A 24,274-nucleotide genomic window follows, 5' to 3' on the forward strand; every position below is an offset into this window, starting at 1 on the left:
TTGTGGGGAGTCAATGAAGCTTGTCAGTTCCTGATAATATTGCCTGCATTCTGTAAGTGTTATTTTACTTATTAAACAACATTTGTTTCAAATGTTGGACCACCAAGTTTAAGCTGATTTCAGCTGTGTTTCCCTGTGTGAACAGGAATTTTGATGTACACTTTAAATGTTAATTAAAAATAATGTCACAGCTCATTTTCAAGTTGGCTACATATAGTGTAGTTGTACTATAAACTACTAAGTAAATAATTTTTCAGCATTTGGAAACATGAGAGTGAATTTCTGAAAGCTGTGTTTTTCAAAAGGTAGCCTCAAAACAACTTAGAATTAGAATCACCTGAGGTACAGTTAGAAAAATGCAGGTTCTTGGTCTCAATGAAGACCTTTAAAATCAGAATTCCTGTTGTCAAGCCCAGAAATGCTAATATTTATGAAGTAACTCTGGCTCAGTTGGTAAAGAATCCGCCTGCAATGCGGGAAACCCGGGTTCAATCCCTGGGTTGGGAAGATCCCCTGGAGAAGAGAAAGGCTATCCACTCCAGTATTCTGGCCTGGAGAATTCCATGGACTATCCATGGGGTCGCAAAGAGTTGGGCATGACTGAGTGGCTTTCACTTCACTTCACTTCTATTGATCCTTAGGCTCACTATAGTTTAAGAATGCCTAAGATTAGAAACCAGCTAGCCAAACATTAATCGATAGTTAAAGAAAGAAAGAGAGGAGACCTAATCCATAAGTTTAGAAAATCATTTGATATTCTGTGTTCTTTATGTATCTATTCTTAAAAGAAGATTCTCTAAAACTGAATCAAAAATGTACTTTAGTGCTTCAACATTCCCGAGAATAACTGTAAAAGTTCCATTAGCCAATATCTTAGCAATATTCTTTGGCTGGATGATTTTAAAAATTTGTGTTTCTTGCTTTGAACTCTGTGGACTCTACTTTGAGAAATGGTAGGCTAAATATTTAATTTAAATACTCTCTCTGGTATTGTAAAACAAGTTTTGGCCTAATGCTTCATTTAATGTCAGTTGCACAAAACCTTAATTAATTAATTTATTTATTTTATCCACTGGTTGTAAACTCTTTATTATTTTTCCTTTCTTTGTAGTTCTTTTTTTTAATTTTATTTTATTTTTAAACTTTACATAATTGTATTAGTTTTGCCAAATATCAAAATGAATCCACCACAGGTATACATGTGTTCCCCACCCTGAACCCTCCTCCCTCCTCCCTCCCCATACCATCCCTCTGGGTCATCCCAGTGCACCAGCCCCAAGCATCCAGTATCGTGCATCGAACCTGGACTGGCAACTCGTTTCATACATGATATTTTACATGTTTCAATGCCATTCTCCCAAATCTTTCCACCCTCTCCCTCTCCCACAGAGTCCATAAGACTGTTCTATACATCAGTGTCTCTTTTGCTGTCTCGTACACAGGGTTATTGTTACCATCTTAAATATTAACATATTATACAGAGATTGTGAATTCCCTGGAGCTAAACACAAAAGAAAATAAAAGGGAAATACCTGTGTCCCCTGAGTTTAAAGCTCCTCTATCATGCAGGATACGGATTAATTAAAAGTGTTGTCATTTAAACTTACAGTGTACACCGTTCAGTTCGTTTCCTTTCTGTTGCTCAGTTGTGTCCAGCTCTTTGCGACCCCATGGACTGCAGCATGCCAGGCGAGATCCCTGTCCATCACCAACTCCCAGAGCTTGCTCAAACTCATGTCCATCAAGTCTGTGATGCCATCCAACCATCTTATCCTCTGTTGTCCCCTTCTCCTCCTGCCTTCAATCTTTCCTAGCATCAGGATCTTTCCCAGTGAGTCAGCTCTTTGCATCAGGTGGCAAAGTATTGGAACTTCAGCTTCAGCAACAGGCCTTCCAATGAATATGCAAGGTTGATTTCCTTTAGGATTGATTGGTTTGATCTCCCTGCTGTTTATGGGACTCTCAAGAGTCTACTCCAACACCACAATTCAAAAACATCAATTCTTTGGTTCTCAGCTTTCATTATAGTCCAACTCTCACATCCATATGTGACTACTGGAAACACAATAGCCTTGACTAGATGGACATTTGTCAGCACAGCAATATCTCTGCTTTTTAATATGCTGTCTAGGTTGGTCATAGCTTTTCTTCCAAGGAGTAAGCATCTTTTAATTTCATGGCTGCAGTCACCACCTGCAGTGATTTTGGAGCCCAAGAAAATAAAGTCTTTCACTGTTTCTATAGATCAATGAATTTTTGAGGGTTTTTTTTGTCTGTTTGTTTAAAGTTACCACTTTGAAAGTGTCCTTACCATTTAAATCTGGGTCATTCTGGACCCCATATTAAATCGGAAAAAGAAATAGCATTTGTAATACCTGTAAGTGAGGCATGTGTGTGTACATACAACTTGGGGTTTTCTAAATGCTGTTGAATATATTAGCTCAAGATTCTCTCAAGATACAATGAGAAACATAAGACATCTTTATGGAAAGAGATAAAACAATTGTTTCATCTGAGTGTGAATAGCTAATGAAAGCAAATGATAACCAACAATCTTTGAGAAACTTTTCCTTTTTAAAGTTTCTTACTTTTTAAAAGCAACTATTGAGACATAATTGACAAAAAGCAATCCACACATATTTTAAGTGTCCATTTTAGTATATTTTCCCCATGATCAAGATAGTGAACACATTCCTCATCTACAAAAGTTTGTTCATACCCATTAATAATTCCTTCCTGCTGATCTTCTTTGTCCACCGTTCCCTCCCCCCCACCACCTCATCTCACTTCCAGGAAATCACTATTCTACTTTATGCGATTATAGATTACGTTCTCTAGAATTTTATATAAATCAAGTCATATAGTATACCCTCTTCTTTGATTTATTTCTCTCAGGATAAATATTCTGAGACTCATCCATATTGCATATAGAAAAGCTTTTGTGTGTTACTCATAGGTATTCCATTGTATGCATCTGTATTACAATTTGTTTATCCGTTTATCTGGTATAGACATTTAGGTTGTTTACAGTTTGGGGCCATTGCAATAAAGCTGCTATGAACATTTAGATATAAGTATTTGTATATAGTTCTACTTTTACTTCTCTTGGGTAAAAGTCTAGGAGTAGAATGGCTGTGTCATACAGTAGACACATGTTTAATTTTTAAAGGCATTTCCAGACTATTTTTCAAAGTGGTTGTACTACTTCATGAAGTTCAAATTCTAAGTTGTATTATTATTATTTTTTTTACTTTTATGAATCATGCTTTGGTATTATATGTAAGATGTTTTTGCCTAATCCAAGATCAGAAAGAATTATTTCCATAAATTTTATATTTTTAGGTTTTATATGTAATTCGAGAGCTTTTACATTTTCAATGCCCTTGTCTTTTACTTCTCTCAGCTATATTATTTCTAGGTCAGTTTCAAGAGATTGACTGATCTCATTATAGATAATATTTTCCTTCTTCTTTGAATGCAGATTTATTTCTGACTGGATTAGGGACATTAAAATGTTCACCTTTTTGGTACTGAATATTCTTCTAATTCTATAAGAATTCTTAAGTTTTGTTCTGGTTAAGTAACTTAGAAAGAGTTTAATGCTTTCAGAAGTGAATGTGTTAGGTGCTCAGTCATATCCCCCTCTTTGTAACTCCATGGACAATAGCCTGCTAGGCTCCTCTGTCCATGGAATTCTCCAAGCAAAAATACTAGAGTGGGTACCCATTCCCTTCTCCAAGGGATCTTCTTGACCCAGGGATAGAACCCAGGTCTCCTGCATTGCAGGTGAATTCTTTACTGTCTGAACCACCAGGGAAGCCCTTTCAGAGGATCCTTTAAATTTCTTAGGAGGGACAGAGCAGCTTTTATTGTAATAATTATTTGAATCCCATTGTTGTTGTTCAGTTGCTAAGTTGTGTCTAACTCTTTGTGACCCCAAGCACTGCAGCACACCAAGATACTCTGTCTTTCACTATTTCCCGGAGTTTGCACAAACTCACATCCATTGAGATGATGATGCCATCCAACCATTTCATCCTCTGTCACCCCTTTCTCCTCATGCCCTCAATCTTTCCCAGCATCAGAGTCTTTTCCAATGGGTTGGCACTTCATATCAGGTGGCCAAAGTATTGGAGCTCCAGCATAATCTCTTCCAAAATCTTCTGAGTGCTCCAGGTACGAAGTATGAGTTTTGATTTTTATTTTTTAATCAAGTTAGTTAGAACAGGCACTATTTCTCTGTCCTATGTGACCCTCATGTACCAGTTCCTCTAATTTTTTTCTGATAGTTCTTGTCCTAGCTTCAAATGCTTTCCTCACACAGATACACTGATCAATAATTTCTTTGCCAAATACTGTGAGGGACACAGCAGACATCTGGAGTCATCTCTTCATGTAGCTCTTTCCTTTTTGATATTCTGTCCTGTAAATTCTTAGAGGCTTCCCAAGGAGTGACAACCCACTCTGGTTGTCTTGCCTGGAAAATCCCATGGACAGAGGAGCCTGCTAAGCTACAACCCATGGGGTCACAAAAAGTCAGACATGACTGAGTGAGTGAGCACACAACCCTATAACCTTTAGCCCTCTGGGCTTCTTAGACACCCAGATCTATCAGTATAACTCAGGGAGGCTGCCAGGTTATACATAGTTTTCCCTCCACACTTCATTGCCTAGAAAATCTCTCAAGGCATTAAGCAGAGACAAATTTTAAGGTTCATTTCATTTGTTTTCCATCTTCCTGGGGTAACAGTCCATTATTATGATGTTCAATATCTTGGAAACTTGTTTTTTCCAGGTAAGAAGTAAATCCAGCCTTGTTACTCTGCTAGGCTGAAAGGAAATGTTATTTTACCTACGTTATTGAAATGTAGAGAAATAATACTTTTATCTAAATGGTGTTTTAATTTTGTTTGATTGCTTATTTAAGATTATACAGTATAATAACTTTAAGAGGATGAACATGATTAAGTGTAAAATGTATTCATACTCACATTGGCAAAATAGTTTAGATTAATAATTCTGTGAGTTTTAATGTCAGAAGTTACTTTAAATAAAATAGCAACAGAAATTCAGTGCTGGTATATGTTGTTCTGGGAATGGAAAGAGAAGTTCCAGCGTGTATATAATGATATCTTTGACTGGATTTCACTTATTGTTAAGAAGGAGAATTATATCAATATCAAACACTGTTTTATTGCTTATTAATGCTTTTAGTCACTATTTTTAACTTGTGTTAAAGAAAGTGCAACTCTCACTCATCAGTGAATTATCAGCCAACAAGCAGTGTTGAGATACTATAATAACATAAATATTCAGATCTACTAACTGTTTAGCTCACATCTGCTAATGGAGAGACTTAATTACTGTTCACAATCTCCTCAGGTTCTTCTCAAAAGATACTTTATGATTTCTCCATGTGCTAAGGAAGATGCCCCTCCCATTCAAGAGCTTTGGATTTTTCATGAAAATGTAGTTTCTTATGATTTCTGTGCCATATAAGGAGAGATGGTCTCATTACCATCAGCTTTAGCAAATGATCTTCTTGGGACCCAGGAAGATATTTTATGAAGTTTATGAATCAAATCTTTCTAAAAATGATTATTTAATTCTTTGATCAGACAGCATACAAAAGTACACACATCATTTTGCTGGCAAAGGTCAATATAGTCAAAGCTATGATTTTTCCAATAGTCATGCATAGATGTGATAGTTGGACCATAAAGAAGGCTGAGCACTGAAGAATCAATGCTTTCAAACTGTGGTGCTGGAGAAGCTCTTGAGAGTCCCTTGGACAGCAAGGAAATCAACCAGTCAATCCTAAAGAAAATCAACCCTGTATATTCATTGGAAGGCCTGATGCTGAAGTTGAAGTTCCAATACTTTGGCCACCTGATGCAAAGAGCTATCTCATTGGAAAAGATTCTGATGCTAGTAAAGATTGAGGGCAGGGGGACAAGGGAACAAGAGTGGATGAGATGGTTGGATGACATCATTGACTCAATGAACATCAGTCTGAGCAAATTCCAGGGGATATGAAGGACAGGGAAGCCTGGCATGCTGCAATCCATGGGTTCACAAAGAGTTGGATGCAACTGAGTGACCAAACAACAAAGAATAATGGACATCTTTGAGTGTGAGTCAAATGGGCCTTGCTGCTGCTACTGCTAAGTCGCTTCAGTCATGTCCAAATCTGTGTGACCCCATAGATGGCAGCACACCAGGCTCTCCCGTCCCTGGGATTCTCCAGGCAAGAACACTGGAGTGGGTTGCCATTTCCTTCTCCAATGCATGAAAGTCAAAAGTGAAAGTGAAGTCACTCAGTCGTGTCTGACTCTTAGCGACCCCATGGACTGCAGCCTACCAGGCTCCTCTGCCCACGGGATTTTCCAGGCAAGAGTACTGGAGTGGGGTGCCATTGCCTTCTCTGCAAATGGGCCTTAGGAAGCATTAATACCAATGCTAGTGAAGGGGACAGAACTCCAGCTGAGTTATTTAAAATCCTAAAAGATGATACAGTTAAAGTGCTACACTCAATATGTCAGCAAATTTGGAAAAATTAAAAGTGGCCACAAGACTGGAAAAGGTCAGTTTTCATTTCAATCCCAAAGAATACTCAAACTACCCAATAGTTGTGCTCATTTCACAAGCTAGTAAGGTAATGGTCAAAATCCTTCAAGCTAGGTTTCAACGGTACGTGAACTGAGAACTTCCAGATGTATACGGTAGATTTAGAAAAGGCAGAGGAACCAGATATTTAATTGCCAACATTCAATGAATCATGGAGAAAGCAGGGAAGTTCCAGAAAAATATCTACTTCTACTTCATTGACTAGGCTAATGCCTTTGACTGTGTGGATCACAACCAACTGAAAAATTCTCAAAGGGATAGTAATACCAGACCACCTTATCTTTCTCCTGAGAAACCTGTATGCAGGTCAAGAAGCAACAGAACTGCACATTGAACAACTGAAAGGAGTACAGCAAGGTTGTACATTGCCATCCTGCTTATTTAATTTATATGCAGAGTTCATTATGTGAAATGCCAGACTGGATGAATCACAAATAAAAATCAAGACTGCTGAGAGAAACACCAACAAACTCAGATAAGCAGATGATATCACTCTAATGGAAGAAAGTGAAGAGGAACTAAAGAGCCTCTTGATGAGGGTGAAAGAGGAGAATGAAAAGCTGGCTTGAAACTCAACATACAAAAAAATAAGATTATGGCATGCAGTCACATCTCTTCATGGCAAATAGAAGGGGGAAAAGTGGAAGCAGTGAAAGATTTTATTTTCTTGGGCTCCAAAATCACTGCAGTTGGTAACTGCAGCCATGAAATTAAAAGACCCTTGCTCCTTGAAAGAAAAACTATGACAAATCTCAACAGCATATTAAAAAGCGGAGACATTACTTTGCTGACAAAGGCTCATATAGTCAAAGCTATGATTTTTCTAGTAGTCATTTATGGATGTGAGAGTTGGACCAAAAAGAAGGCTGAGGGCCAAAGAATTGATGCTTTTGAATTGGAGCTTCAGCTCCAATACTTCGGCCACCTGATGTGAAGAGCCAATACATTGGAAAAGGCTCTGATGCTGGGAAAGATTGAAGTCAAAAGGAGAAGGGGGGAGGGACAGAGAATGAGATGATTGGATAACATCACTGACTCAATGGACATGAATCAAGCAAACTCTGGGAGATAGTGGAGGACAGAGGAGCCTAGAATCCTGCTGTCCATGTGGTTGAAAAGAGTCAGACACAACTTAGTGACTGAACAATAACAATAGAATAAAGGAAGAGTAAATGAAAAATAGTACTTTATTTATGAATACATGAATTGTATTGAACCTTATGAATGTTCCAGGGTGTAGTTAGAATTTTAAAATAGCGTGTTTCTCAGAAAACAAGATAAAAATAATCAGTGGTAGTAGACAGTAGAGAGAAACTTGTATTCAGAAGGGTGATGTCACATTATAGATGTTTTACTGATGCAAATGACTCATTTTCAAAATAGGTTGATAAGGAGTATGTTACATTTTCTGGATGCTACAAGATCTCATAAACTGAATTTTTGATAGCTAGAAAATTACATAAGTGTTTCAAAGGAGTCATACTTACCTGCTACTTACAGAATTTACTTCAATGGATAGATTTTTAAAAATTTTCTTATAGAGTTTTCTTTAGCTCATGGGCTTTTAAAAATATTTCTCCCATCTTTTATCATCTTTTGGGCCTGCATTAAAACACTATGTTAATAGAAAATAAGAGAAATCTTTCAATCTTCAATAGAAGAAAGGACATTATAATCTGTGCAATTATAGTGCCTACCTTAAGGCATCAGGCTTAGAATTGGGCAATCATTTTTATAACATTTTTCAGTCAGATGGTATTATATTTTTGAGTCAGCCTAAGGATATAGTGCACAAAATATAAAATCTTTTCTTAGAAGAGGTTACAAGTGATAGTTGACTTTTCATGTCTAAACTTTTGTTTAATGGCCCTGAGATTCACTCAACCTACTCTCAAGAGAAAGAGGTTATTATAAGGTTTTTCTGGCCACTGTCAAGTGAAAGGAACACAAGGGAACCTATTTATTACCATAAAGGTTATTCCCTGGATATATAAATAGTTCACTGATTAACTGGCTTCATAGTGACTTAGTTTCTTTGGTCTGTAAGAACACCCTGCTCTCTCCTTTTTCCTCTATTTTGCTCACATTTTCTGTACATCATTAATCATATTCTCTCATTAGATCAGCTAAATCATGGCTTCCCTGAAATTAGCTGTGGTATATATGTGTGCCTGTGTTTGTATACGTGTGTGCTCAAGTATGTGTTTTTACCTCAATTTCTTTAAACTCTTCAGGGTTTTAAATCACAGTGAGATATATGAGAGAGACTCTGAAACAAGCTAGTTAACTACACTGGTTCTGTTTGGGAGTAAAGTTTCATACTTTCTACCCTGGATATTATGCACCTGGGAGTCAGGTACCTCTTCAGGTTTAATTACATCTAACTGGGGGTCAGATATGTCTTCAGGTTTAATCACACCTAATTTAATTAGGCTATAGAGTATGGCAATTTCTAGGTAAGGAATACCTACAAAAGAAATTACATTGGAGAGGGATTTACCATTACAAAGCAAAAATCTGATTATGGAAAACATTATGAAGTCAAATTCACCAAGTACAGACACTATAGAGGGTTACAGATTTATTTTCACATGTTGATATAGCTTTTAGATTTAATTACTATGATTCTGTTAAATACAAAATATTAAGGAGTCTCTAAAAAAATTGTGCTCTGGGATTAAATATTAAACAAATGTTTCTATTTCTCTGTACCCTACCTTCTTCTGAGGTTTTATTTGTGAACACTTGATAGGGTATAAACTAAGCCTAAAGTGCACAAGATAAGTTCCACAAGTTATGCTGAGTATATTAATACCTCAAAGCTCGTGACAAGGCAGTAAGTCAGAAAGAGGGAAATTATGCTAAAATGGCAAACTCTGGTTTTCAGCTCATTACATTAATGGTACAAAAACAATAAGTAATATTCATATTGCTACTGGATATTCAAAGAATGTGCTAATAAAATTAAGATTTTCTTGAGAACCAGCTAATCTGTCTCTTGGGCAGTCGCAATTAAGAACTAATTTCCTAAGTAGCCATTTTTTCTAAAATAGTCTATCTACTATATTTTTTTCAAAAGAGGTATCTGATAGGGTGAAGATCAGGGAGTATATCTGATTATTATGAATCTTTTTTTTTTCTTTTTTTTTAATTTAATTTTATTTTTAAACTTTACATAATTGTATTAGTTTTGCCAAATATCAAAATGAATCCGCCACAGGTTATGAATCTTTAAACTGTTACTTTCTTTGGTATTTTGAACACACTAAAAGTTCTTTCAGTTCAGTTCAGGTCAGTCGATCAGTCGTGTCCGACTCTTTGCGACCCTGTGAATCGCAGCATGCCAGGCCTCCCTGTCCCTCACCAACTCCCGGAGTTCACCCAGACTCACGTCCATTGAGTCAGTGATGCCATCCAGCCATCTCATCCTCTGTCATCCCCTTCTCCTCCTGCTCCCAATCCCTCCCAGCATCAGAGTCTTTTCCAATGAGTCAACTCTTCACATGAGGTGGCCAAAGTACTGGAGTTTCAGCTTTAGCATCATTCCTTCCAAAGAAATCCCAGGGCTGATCTCCTTCAGAATGGACTGGTTGGATCTCCTTGCAGTCCAAGGGACTCTCAACAGTCTTCTCCAACACCACAGTTCAAAAGCATCAATTCTTCAGTGCTCAGCCTTCTTCACAGTCCAACTCTCACATCCATACATGACCACAGGAAAAACCATAGCCTTGACTGGACGAAACTTTGTTGGCAAAGTAATGTCTCTGCTTTTCAATATGCTATCTAGGTTGGTCATAACTTTCCTTCCAAGGAGTAAGTGTCTTTTAATTTCATGGCTGCAGTCATCATCTGCAGTGATTTTGGAGCCCCCCCCCCCAAATAAAGTCTGACACTGTTTCCATTGTTTCCCCATCTATTTCCCATGAAGTGATGGGACCGGATGCCATGACCTTCGTTTTCTGAATGTTGAGCTTTAAGCCAACTTTTTCACTCTCCACTTTCACTTTCATCAGGAGGCTTTTTAGTTGCTCTTCACTTTCTGCCATAAGGGTGGTCTCATTTGCATATCTGAGGTTATTGATATTTCTCCCGGCAATCTTGATTCCAGCTTGTTTCTTCCAGTCCAGCGTTTCTCATGATGTACTCTGCATATCAGTTAAATAAGCAGGGTGACAATAGACAGCCTTGACGTACTCCTTTTCCTATTTGGAACCAGTCTGTTGTTCCATGTCCAGTTCTAACTGTTGCTTCCTGACCTGCATACAGATTTCTCAAGAGGCAGGTCAGGTGGTCTGGTATGCCCATCTCTTTCAGAATTTTCCACAGTTTATTGTGATCCACACAGTCAACGGCTTTGGCATAGTCAATAAAGCAGAAATAGATATTTTTCTGGAACTCTCTTGCTTTTTTGATGATCCAGTGGATGTTGGCAATAGCTACATATCTGTCTCTCCCAACAGACTGGGATTTCTTTCTTTAAGGTTTCACATGCAAAATCTAGCATGTCATCTAACACATGATATGAGCACAAGGTTTTCATATGGAGAATAAGTGAGTCATTTAGGTTAAATTGCTCTCATGTTATTAAATTGTTTAATAACTTTAAAGGAGGTGACTCCTCTACTGAATGCTTTCCTGGACTGAGCAAACCAATTCTTGGTATTCTTGTAAGGTGCACACCACTAAATAGAGAATTAAATAAATATAAATATAGAATTAAATGTAGAAATAAACAATTACTTGGGGGAAAGTGATCTAAGACTATATACCTCAATAATCTTCAAGGAAGATGACTCTGGGGATTTCCCTGGAGATTCAGTGGTAAGGATTTTACCTGTCAGTGCAGGGGGTACAGATTTGACACCTGGTAGGGAGCTAAGCAATGGCACCCCACTCCAGTACTCTTGCTTAGAAAATCCCATGGATGGAGGAGCCTGTTAGGCTGCAATCCATGGGGTTGCTAAGAGTCGGACACGACTGAACAACTTCACTTTCACTTTTCACTTTCATGCATTGGAGAAGGAAATGGCAGCCCACTACAGTGTTCTTGCCTGGAGAATCCCAGGGACGGGGGAGCGTGGTGGGCTGCCATCTATGGGGTCGCACAGAGTCAGACACGACTGAAGTGGCTTAGCACAGCACAGCATAGCATAGGGAGCTAAGATCCCACAGGCAGAAAAGCAAAAAGAAATAAAAAAATGAAACAAACCAGAAGCGATATTGTAATAGATTCAAATTAGACTTTAAAAAAATGTTATACATCAAAAAAACTTTAAAAATAAAAATTAAATAAAAATTTAAAGAGAAGAAAACTCTCCTTCCTGATTATTCTTCTAAATGGAGCAGTATTCTTCTTAGTGATGTTCTAAAGTAATCTTAATAGAAATTTTCTATTCAAATATTTAAATTTTCTGAGCCTTCAAGCAATGATTAACTATATCCAATGTTTTTGAGGGAAAGTGACTCATACCTCATATTATAGAAGGATTTGCATAAACACAAAATATACTGATAACATAAAAGGTAATATGAATGAATTGATACATGAATATGATACAACCGCTAAATTATTGCAGAAAAATAAGATGAAAGCTAAAGTGAAATCAATAAGCAATCTTGTTATAAAGGTTTTCACATTTTCACATTTGCCAATGGTGAATCACAAGCTTTAATTAGTACACTTAAATGGTATAAAAAGAGAGACATGATGAATTAAGTACTATGTTCACAAACCATTTGTATAAGAGATCTGACATTTCATGGTTCCAAGAGTCAAGAGAATTTCTCTCTGAGTTCATATGTTTTAGGCAAAAGTCTATATATTGAAATAATTTGACAATAAGTTCAGTCAGTAAAGAATCTACCTGCAATGCAGGAATCCATTGGGTCCAGAAATCCCCTGGAGAAGGAAATGGCAACCCACTCCAGTACTCTTGCCTGGAAAATCCCACGGACATAGGAGCCTGGAAGGCTACAGTCCATGGGATTGCAAGAGTCGGACATGACTTAGCGACTAAACCACCACCAAGTTATATACAATAAATATCACATAGTGGGTCCTTATAGCACCTCTGAATATATACCTGTGGGGTAACATTTAAGAGGAATTTGATAGACTGTAACATTTGACTCATGTGAATAAAGTTAAAGCAATTTTAGAATATTTAGATAAATAAATTATGCCCCCTTCATCAGTCATCTGTAAATATCATTTTGCTCATCTGAGCTTTTGAAATCTATTAACAAGAACCAAGCTTCAGTAAAATTCCTTGTCAAGTGAAACAAACATTTTGCATTGCTAGTGAATGATAGAGCCACAGCTTTACAAACCAGGGTTATGAGTGGCACCTTCTTATAAAAGTAGACTATTGCAAAAGGGATTTGTAAAAGTTTGATGCATTGTAATTGGAGTTGTATGAAGGAGTGTGTGTGTGTGTGTGTGTCTGTGCGTGTTAGTGACTTAGTCATGTCTGACTCTCTGTGACCCCATGGACTGCAGCACACCAGGCTCCTCTGTCCATGGAATTCTCCAGGCAAGAATACTGGAGTGGGTTGCCATTTCCTTCTCCAATGTGAATTTTAATAGTAGTAGTTTAGTTGCTAAGTTGTGTCTGACTCTTGAGACCCCATAGACTGTAGCCTGCCATGTTCCTCTGTCCATGGGATTCTCCAGGCAAGAATACTGGAGTGGGTTGCCATTGCCTTCTCTAGTATTAAGGAATACTCATAGGCATTACTGAAATTTGCTTCAAGAGTTTGTTTTGAGGTCTTCTCCAGTGAACAAATGAAAGTGGTTGCCAGACTTTAAAGTTTTATTATATAAGACATGGCCTCAGTATTTTTGGTCTGGAGAAAGTTTGAAGCAGATATAAAACCAAATGCTTACCTTGAATAGTAAAAAAAATAAATAAAAGATGGTTTGTAAAAAAAAAAAAAAACCTGTTGTACACTTAAGCCATAAGAAAAGAAAAAGTACCAATAATCCCTTCAAGACAAATTAGTTCTAAAATATGCATCTATGTTACTGACTGAGTTAACTAGGCATAGTTACTTTATGTCATTTTTTTTAAGTGATGGAAGAGTTGATTGCCTTCTAAAAATGATGCGTTCACTTTTATAAATTTGGATCTATACAGCTTCTTTTAAACAAGAATTATATAACATACCCATTTGTCCAATATGGTCACTCCAAGTTTTTGGTAATAATAACAAGTTAACTTATTTAACACTCACATTGTTTCTCCTGTATGGCAAGAAGACCTTCTTTCAGCTTACTAACAATGGTGTCATTTAAAGCACCATTAGTAACAGTGTATGGATTCAGAATAAATTTATTGAAATCTCTTGTTGAAACTGTTATTTGATTCTTCAAAAATCACCTACAAACACAGACTCTGAAAATAATAGCAGAGTTCATATTCTACATAAGCATAGAAATTTGGGGTATACACTAAGATCTTACAACTTTGCTGATGACCAAAACATGTAAAGCCCAAATAGTTGAGGAGAAGTCACAAAATATATTACAAAATTCCAAGAGCTTTATCCCAGTTATGAGAAGGTATGATCCTTCTAGTATTGGCAACAAGACAGAACTGTATTTAAATCCCAACCTTGTTCCAAGTGTGGCTTATTGGCTTTGCAATTATTTAAAAGGAAACTGGTCCTCTTCAGGTGCAGGTCTGAAAGAAAGGGCTAACCTAGGGTTCAGGACAAAATTTCCTTTTATAAAAATGGGATTATTTTGTTCTGGATCTGTTTAAGGGGAATCAAAGTCACTAAAGAGCAGAAAGGAAATACATCACAAAAGTTCAGATTACAATGCTCAGGGTGATTGGAACCACTGTGGAGGCAAAGTAACATCTGAAGAAACTTCACATTAGAAGGATATTCCTTCTAAAAGTCTAGTACAAAGGTGGCCAGAAGCTCCAGATACAGAGGCAGGTAACCTAACTGGGCTTCCCAAGTTGTGCTGGTGGTAAAGAACCCACCTGTCCATGCAGGAGACATGGGTTGGATCTCTGGATCACGAAGATCTCCTGGAGGAGAGCGTGGCAACCCCCTCCGATATTCTTGCCTGGAGAATCTCAGGGACAGAGGAGCCTGGGAGGTCAAGGTCCATAGGGTCACAAAGAGTCAGACACAACTGAAGTGACTTAGCATGCATGAAACCTAATATTATAAATCTGGAGGGAAAAAATGGATCTAGAGATATCTCCTGAGATCTGACTTTTTTAAGAGATTTGAATGTAAAAATGTCCAGATGGCCTTTTGTTTCATTCCCTAGATAACTTGACTCAGGTTTTATATTTATTTAATTTTTAAATTTGTATTTAAATATAGCTGATTTACAATGTTGTGTTAGTTTCAAGTTTCAAATATTCAGGGTTGATTTCCTTTAGTATTGACAGGTTTGATCCCCACATAGTCCAAATGATTCTTAAGACTCTTCTCCAGCACCACAATTCAAAAGCATCAATTCTTTGGCACTCAGCTTTCTTTATGATCCAGCTCTCTGATACAGATACATACTATAAATATTGATAGAAAATCTTTAGACTTCACCATGAAAGTTTGAAGAAAATAACTTTCATTGAGAAGCATCCTTGAGGAATTTTCAGGCAGATATTTAAAAACAGTTCTTTATAGAAGATTTCTAAAGCATGCAGTGTAAACACAGTAGTATAATGAGACAATTTGCAACTGTTAAGTTCCTGTGCTCAACAGTGGCACACACTGAGGCCAAACAAACTGAAATGTCAGAGTTTGGAGCAGAGAAATTTTTAATGCATGGTCATGCAAGGACATGAGATGACTCATGTTCTAGAAAGCCTCAAGCTCCCCCAGGATTCAGCAAATGTTAGTCCTTATGTACTCTTGAACGGTGATGTTGGAGAAGACTCTTGAGAGTCCATTGAACTGCAAGGAGATCTAACCAGTCAATCTCTAAAGGATATCAATCCTGAATAATCATTGGAAGGACTGATGCTGAAACTGGAGTTCCAATACTTTGGCCATCTGATGTGAAGGGCTGACTCATTAGAAAAGACCCTGATTCTAGGAAAGTTTGAAGGCAGGAGAAGGGGATGACTGAGGATGAGACGGTTGGATGGCATCACTGACTTGATGAACATGAGTTTGAGCAAGCTCTGGGAATTGGTGATGGGCAGGGAAGCCTGGTGTGCTGCAGTCCATGGTTGCAAAGAGTTGGACATGACTGAGCCACTGAACTGAACTGACTGATGTGCTCTGGGTCATCAAATAGTTAACATCTTCCATTTGGTTGAGGGGGGTAGGAGTTTACATCTGTAAAAGAATTCAGAAAATTTGCATCAAATGCTATTATCTAGGTACTTCAGAAGGAGAAGGCAATGGCAACCCACTCCAGTACTCTTGCCTGGAAAATCCCCATGGATGGAGGAGCCTGGTGGGCTGCTGTCCATGGGGTTGCTAAGGGTCGGACACGACTGAGCGACTTCACTTTCACTTTTCATTTCATGCATTGGAGAAGGAAATGGCAACCCACTCCAGTGTTCTTGCCTGGAGAATCCCAGGGATGGGGGAGCCTGGTGGGCTGCCCTCTATGGGGTCACACAGAGTCGGACATGACTGAGGAAGACTTGCCACCCCACCTCCCCAGGCCCCATGGGATCCTACTGAGTTACACAATCACCACCAATCAAAAGCAATCACATTTCTAATTACTTGAGAGCAAGTGCTCACATGTCCATAATCTCCTTTGGAAAAAGATAGAAGGGTGACTTCAAGCATATAATGGAAAGTAATCCTACAAATTCCTGTGTTTAATGTTTGCCCTTTGCTTCACTGGCCATTGAACCAACACATTATCTAATACATGACATGGCTATCTTCAAAAATGTAAATGAAAAGGAGAAATATATGTTGAAATAGTGAAAGAACATTAAGCTTACAAAGAGTGGCAATAAAAAGAGAGGGAGAAAAGTGAGTAAAATTAGTTCCAGTATTCACTCACCTTTGGTCATATCACCTACAGTGATGATGCATAGATTATACCCTTGCTCTTGAAAATAATTCTGTTGGCCAACAACAGACTTTTAGACTCTACCTCACCGCTATTGAATCAGAATCTGCATTTTAACAAGATTCAAATATGATTCAGATGCACATTCCATTTTTGAGAAACACTGTTTTAGATCACAAAGCAATGAAGTAATGCTGTGACTTGCCAAAGAAGAAAAAAAATAAAAACTCTTTTAAACAATACAGAACATGAAACAAGAATATATATGGAATCACCAGATTAACTATGCCATATAAAGAAATTTCTATTAATTCTGTAACTATGTAATACTTTATAAGTTACTTTATAAGCTAGGAAGCAAAATGAAAATAAATTGTAAGTGGTATTTCCTGTTTGGTGAGGAGGATGTCAGCAGAAATATGGGCAAACATATTACAACTAGCTCTTCTCAGTACTTTTTCCTGTTTATCTTATGCCTTCTAGTAACCCTATAAGATGTCACATAAGCTAATATTAAAAGCAACAAATTATACTTTTACTTATTCTGCTTGAATGATGCTCATTAATATTTTATGTTATATACAATTGCTATCAGATTTTATGTGTCCAATTAATATTACATACAATGATATTTTTGTGAAGAAAATAGCTGAAGGAAGCAGATGTGTGGGTTCTTAAAGTGCAGCTGTTATTAAAATTAAAGAATATAAGCAATATTTTGGAATAATTTCTTACATATTGTGTAACATAATTATAAAAGTATTTTGTCAAGAGATCTAAATTTTCTTAAATTTCTACTGCTTGGAGCTTTCAACAAGAAAACATTGGCATAGATTTATAGGCAAGGATACAAAATATAAAAATGAGGCAACATTTTGTATAAATTTATGAGACACTGAAAAGTAAGAGAACCTCATTTTTTTAATATACCAAAGAACTATAATACATCTGTATTATCTTGGCATATTTTGACTAAAAGAAGATTGTTTCATCTTTCACTCTAAAATTTTTTAACTGAAGTTTAATCTAATTTTAAAATGAAAAAATCTCAGAAATGACTTTGGTTAACAAAAATGAGATATTTCATAGTAAACATGTTGATAGAAAGCCTTATACCCTATATGATTAATTTATAGTTAAAAAATAGAGTTGAGATACTATGCTCTTTCTTCCCTTTCCAAATGTTAGAAATTCTTACTCTGAAAAACTGGCGAAATCTCATAAAACTTTTTGTGGTAAAAATTTTAACTTAAATATTTCTGAGCAAAATCATAAACAGATATTTTCCAAACAAGACATGGGATGTTTACCTAGGCTTATCCTTTATTATGGCTTCCCTGGTGGCTCAGACAGTAAAGAACCCGCCTGCAGTGCGGGAGACCTACATCCCATCCCTGTGTTGGGAAGATCCCCTGGAGGAGGGAATGGCAACCCACTCCATTACTCTTACCTGGAGAATCCACATGGGCAGAGGAGCCTGGCAGGCTACAGTCCATGGGGTTGCAAAGAGTTGGACACGACTGAGTGACTAAGTCCATCCTTTATTAATTTTACTTTATTTTTTAAAATCAATAAGATAAAGACATTCTTCTCTGGAAAAAAGTAAAACTCAATGGACCATGCAAATATCTTCCTGTCAAATACATAAAATTCAATATCCTTTTCAAGTCAAGTCTTTGCATAGAGCACAACAATAGAAAAGCTGAATTTATGTTAATTTGTTATCATTGATATATTTTTAAATAGCTTTAAAATATTTAATACATGCTAAAATCAAATATTTTATGCAAAAGAACTCTTTTCCTAAAAATATCATTGTTCATTGAATTGAAACACTAAGAAATTGGAACAACTTTCTCCCATAACTGTACTTAAGATCTTGTTAAAATGATATTTTAACCTTAGACTATCATTTTGATTTCTAATCCATTAAAATTACCCTCTTATTATCAGCTACTTTAGATTTGAGAAATTTCAAATTAAATGAAAATATTATTAAATCTCTTTTCCATAGAGAACAAATAATCTCTAAGTGCACTATTTAATGTTGAATCTGAATCAGTGCACAATAAGTTTAAATACTGATATGTGAATTCACATCTTGAGGGAAGTGTTCTCATTCAGGCCGAAACAAATTCTTCAGCTAAGTGAAAACCATTTATCTCAAAAGAAATTTCATTGCAAATATATATATATATAGAGAGAGAGATTTGAATATTCAAAATGTTCGCATGACTGTCCTCCTTCTCTACCAAAGATGACAACTTTCTCATCTTAGGTATTTTATAGCAATTATGTTGACCTCACATTGTTCATGTTAGTCATAGCTCAAATACATGGTTCAGAAAAAAAAGATTATCTTTTAATAAGATCTAAATCTAAAGAAAAAAGACTAATATTGTAAAATGGCCTGATTTGTTTAATGGAATATTTAAAAAGGGGCTATGACTTGCCTTTTTATTTCTGCATTTAACTTTTAAAATATATATCTGAAGTAGTTTTAATTCTGTTTACTTGAAATGGGTTAAATGTCAAACTAACAAATATTTGCTTTTTATAATTGGATAAAGATAACCAGAAAGCACTTCCAGTGGTGTCTTGAGTAAACGAGATCTGTTACATTTCAAAGAGAATTTCACAGAATTTTAAGTTTTATATTTTATTTTCAGATGTAAAATATTTAAAGGAAGAGGATGCAAATCGCAAGACGTTCACAGTCAGCAGCACACTGGATTTCCGAGTGGACAGAAGTGATGATGGCGTGGCGGTCATCTGCAGAGTAGACCATGAATCTCTCAATGCCACTCCTCAGGTGGCCATGCAGGTGCTAGAAATACACTGTAAGTAAATGCTATTCCATAACTCTCTATCGTGGTGGCAAGTCTCCGCATCTACATTTGAAATTATTTTAAAATTACCTGGAAATTACAGCAAGTGTGCAGCAAAATCTACAGCCAAATGAGCTAAAACTAACCTCTGTAATATTAATCACACTCAAAGGAAAGGAGTTCTTGCCCATTCTTGACAAAGTAGAAAAAGAAAGGAGATATCAAAAGGTTAACACTCCTAGTTTTCTTCCAAATGTTGGCCAGGAAGATCAGAAATTTGGCAATCAATGAGAGGTGGAAATCTGAGAAAGCCTTGATGAACTTTCTAAATGCAACATTATTATATGCAAATATGACTTCACATCTGTTCTTTTAAAATAGGACATTTTTTTCTATTTTTAAAAATATACTAAGTCTTTATGAACACAGGGACATATCTATTATGTTTTTTTAATCAACATAATTATTGTTCACAAGTGATAAGAACATAAATTGGATGACTCTGGTGAGCCTGGGCAGTACTGAAATGCTTTGCTGGCCTTATCTTAACGTGTATTATCTTTACGTTAGGGCATCAGCATAACAGCCTGATGAACAGTCACTACTCTCTTTACTCAGTTTATGAATAAAATCACTGAAGATTAATCACTTGGCCAAGTTCACACAACTAGCAAATAATCAACTTATGATCATGCCACTTTGGTAGTTAGCAATATCCTTGGGATATAGCAAGTGATCTATAAATATTTATTAAAATGAAGAGGAATGAATTGAAATATATAACAAAGTTGAAAAGTATAGCACAAATAATTATGTTTCTGAATCCTACTACTTGATTTTTTCCAATATTAGAGATTTTTTTTATGGAATTTTTTATCTGTGATAAATTATAGTTTTAGTTTAGGATTTGTGTGCGGAGAAGGCAATGGCACCCTACTCCAGTATTCTTGCCTAGAAAATCCCATGGACGGAGGAGCCTGGTAGGCTGTAGTCCATTGGATCGCTAAGAGTTGGACACCACTGAGTGACTTCACTTTCACTTTTCACTTTCATGCATTGGAGAAGGAAATGGCAACCCACTCCAGTGTTCTTGCCTGGAGAATCCCAGGGACGGCGGAGCCTTGTGGGCTGCCATCTATGGGGTAGCACAGAGCTGGATACGACTGAAGCGACTTAGCAGCAGCAGCAGCAGGATTTGTGTATGTGTGTGTGGTATGAAATTACATTAAATCTTAAATGTTGTCTAGGTACTAGTCTTCTATGTCCCATATTTTGTTTTTGTTTATTTATTTAATAAGAATATATCCACCTTCTGTGTTCTGTACTATGTAGGCAATCCATTTATCATTCCTGGTCACCCTTCAAGGGTCACTTAAGTTCTTTCTTGTCAGACTGTCCCTGACTTTCTCAACCTACAGGGATCCTTCTCACTTCTGAACTCCTGAATGCTTTATGGTTTCTACAGCAAGCTAAACTTCTCATTATTACCAAACTTATCTTTAATTCCCCTGGTGGATACTGATAATCAACTAGATTTAGGACTTGTGGATATAGGCTTCATCTCATGGTAGGGAGAGACTACTATCTGCCTTTTTAAAATTCTTCGTGTTCTCTGATAGAGGAATGGATAAAGAAGATGTGGTACATACATACAATGGAATATTACTAAACCATTAAAAATGAAATAATACCATTTGCAGCAACATGGATGGACCTCGAGATAGTCACACTGAGTGAAGTAAGTCAGAGAAGGAGAAATATCGTATGACTTCCCTAGTCCATTCTGAAGGAGATCAGCCCTGGGATTTCTTTGGAAGGAATGATGCTAAAGCTGAAACTCCAATACTTTGACCACCTCATGCGAAGAGTTGACTCATTGGAAAAGACTCTGATGCTGGGAGGGATTGAGGGCAGGAGGAGAAGGGGACGACAGAGGATGAGATGGCTGGATGGCATCACTGACTCGATGGACGTGAGTCTCAGTGAACTCCGGGAGTTGGTGATGGACAGGGAGGCCTGGCGTGCTGCGATTCATGGAGTCGCAAAGAGTCGAACATGACTGAGGGACTGATCTGATCTGATATGTAGACTTTAAAAAGAAATGATACAAATGAACTTCTTTCCAAAACAGAAACAGACTCACAGACTTGGAGAATGAAATTATGGTTGCCAGGAGGCAAGGATGGGGGCATAGTTAGGGAAACTGGTATAAACATGTACACACTGCTATATTTAAAATAGATAACCAACAAGGGCCTACTGTATAGCACATGGAACTCTGCTCAATATTATGGATGGGAGGGGAGTTTGGGGGAGAATCAATACATGTATATATGGCTGAGTCCCTTCGCTGTTCACCTGAAACTATCACATTGTTGTTAACTGGCTACACCCCAATACAAAATAAAAAGGTTTTAAAAAAATAAGAATATATCAAGTACCTACTATGAAACAGGTGTTCTTTTGGGCACTGGGGTTACAGAGGTGATCAAAAAAGTACAACTTTAACAAAACAAGTTGAGACTGTCTCCAAGTGTCAAAATCACCATGATCGCAAACAGCAACAAATTCCAGTTCCCTTATAGCATCTGTTCTAGGTAGAAGTGAAGGAAAAGCAAAATAAATACAACATACAGTATAGAATGATACATATTAAGTGTGAGGGAAAAAACAAAGCAGGAAAGTGATGAGGGTAATTAGAATGGAAGTCAAGGACAGCAAATGTGTCTTTGTATTAGTACGTAACATATATAATGCATTTATATATAAATATATAATTTGTCACATATAATATAACATCAAATTATATCATTATATACTATATTATATTATACAGTATTAACACATGATTTAATATAGTATTAGAAATATGCAAATATATTATGATATATAAAATTTATTTATATACAATATATACATAAACATATTTAAATAAATATTTTAACTGAATTAGTATGTTTAAATTTTAAATAAATACATATACATAAAATTAACAGAGAAGGGCGAGTACAAATGTCCTGATATAGGAACGTGTGAGTTGTTTTTATGTTTCTAGAAATAGCAAGGATATCAGTAAGACCAGACTAGAGAGTAAAGTAGAGAGTATCAAGAGAAAAGATCAGAGGAGTATCAGGAGGATGAGATGTTTTTTAATTTGTAACAGAGAGAATATCAATCAGATCACTATTTTAAATTATTGCTCATATTATTTTATTTATTCTTAGTTTCACTTCAGTTCAGTTCAGTCGCTCAATCGTATCCGACTCTTTGCAACCCCATGAATCACAGCATGCCAGGCCTCCCTGTCCATCACCAACTCCCAGAGTTTACCCAGCTCATGTCCATCGAGTTGGTGATGCAATCCAGCCATCTCATTCTCTGTCATCCCCTTTTCCTCCTGCCCCCAATTCCTCCCAGCATCAGGGACTCTTTCAATGAGTCAACTCTTAGCATGAGGTGGCCAAAGTATTGGAGTTTCAGCTTTAGCATCATTCCTTCCAAAGAACACCCAGGACTGATCTCCTTCAGGATGGACTGATTGGATCTCCTTGCAGTCCAAGGGACTCTCAAGAGTCTTCTCCAGAACCACAGTTCAAAAGCATCAATTCTTTAGTGCTCAGCTTTCTTCACAGTCCAACTCTCACATCCATACATAACCACTGGAAAAACCATAGCCTTGACTAGATGGACCTTTGTTGGCAAAGTAATATCTCTGCTTTTGAATATGCTGTCTAGGTTGGTCATAACTTTCCTTCCAAGGAGTAAGCGTCTTTTAATTTCATGGCTGCAATCACCATCTGCAATGACTTTGGAGCCCCCCAAAATAAAGTCTGACACTGTTTCCACTGTTTCCCCATTTATTTCCCATGAAGTGATGGGACCAGATGCCATGATCTTAGTTTTCTGAATGTTGAGCTTAAAAGTTATTAACTTATTAAAAATTTATGACTACTTCCAATAATATTAGTTTCATTAATTTTCTTCCTGTTCTCATTGAAGTGGATTTGAAGAAAAGCATATTTTAGAGCCCAAATTGAGATTATTTCCAAATTTCCAAATTTATTTTCAGTGAGACCTTGTGACAATTACTGAAAGTGCTTGAGCTTTGATTATAAATTAGAGAATATCTGTTAGGACCAAACTAGACAACTGAAGCTTATGGCATTCAGTAAGCCTTAGATAAATACCAGTTCTCTTTTTTCTTAGTTGGTTCAGGCTGTTGTAAAAAAAAAAATGCTGTTGTCTGGGTGGTTTATAAGAAATAGATATTTATTCCCCATAATCCTGAGGACCAAAAATTGAAGATCAAGGAGCAGGCACATTCAGTGTCTGGTGAGGACCCTGACCTTGTCTCATAGTCGACCACTTTCCATTAGGCACGTGGCAGAAGAATCTCTGGGATCTCTTTTGTAAGGATGCTAATCCCAGTCATGAGCATCCAGTCTTTACCTTCTAATAACATCACATTGGGGATTAGGTTTCCACATGTAAACTTTCAGTTCATTTCAGTTCCATTGCTCAGTCTTGTCCAACTCTTTGCGACTCCATGGACTGCAGCACACCAGACTTCCCTGTCCATCACCAACTACAGGAGCTTACTCAAACTCATGTCCATCGAGTAGGTGATGCCATCCAGTCATCTCATCCTCTGTTGTCCCCTTCTCCTCCTGCCTTCAATCTTTCCCAGCATCAAGGTCTTTTCAAATGAGTCAGTTCTTCCCAACAGGTGGCCAAAGTATTGGAGTTTCAGCTTCAGCATCAGTCCTTCCAATGAATATTCAGGACCGATTTCCTTTAGGATGGACTGGTTGGATCT

At 36.9% G+C, this 24,274-nt stretch overlaps 1 protein-coding gene across 4 annotated transcripts in view; it reads left to right on the top strand.

Annotated features, from left to right (window-relative positions):
* The window catches only part of CADM2 (cell adhesion molecule 2), a 1,267,507-nt gene that overhangs the window by 1,082,093 nt on the left and 161,140 nt on the right, over positions 1–24,274 (top strand). For all 4 annotated transcript variants that reach the window (XM_025278923.3, XM_025278930.3, XM_025278929.3 and 1 more), the window contains one exon: positions 19,300–19,470. In XM_025278923.3, coding sequence (XP_025134708.1) covers positions 19,300–19,470 — 171 coding nt within the window. The remainder of the gene's footprint in view (positions 1–19,299; positions 19,471–24,274) is intronic.

Source organism: Bubalus bubalis, chromosome 1 (genome assembly GCF_019923935.1).
Source record: "Bubalus bubalis isolate 160015118507 breed Murrah chromosome 1, NDDB_SH_1, whole genome shotgun sequence".
In the NCBI taxonomy this organism is placed as follows: Eukaryota; Metazoa; Chordata; class Mammalia; order Artiodactyla; family Bovidae; genus Bubalus; species Bubalus bubalis.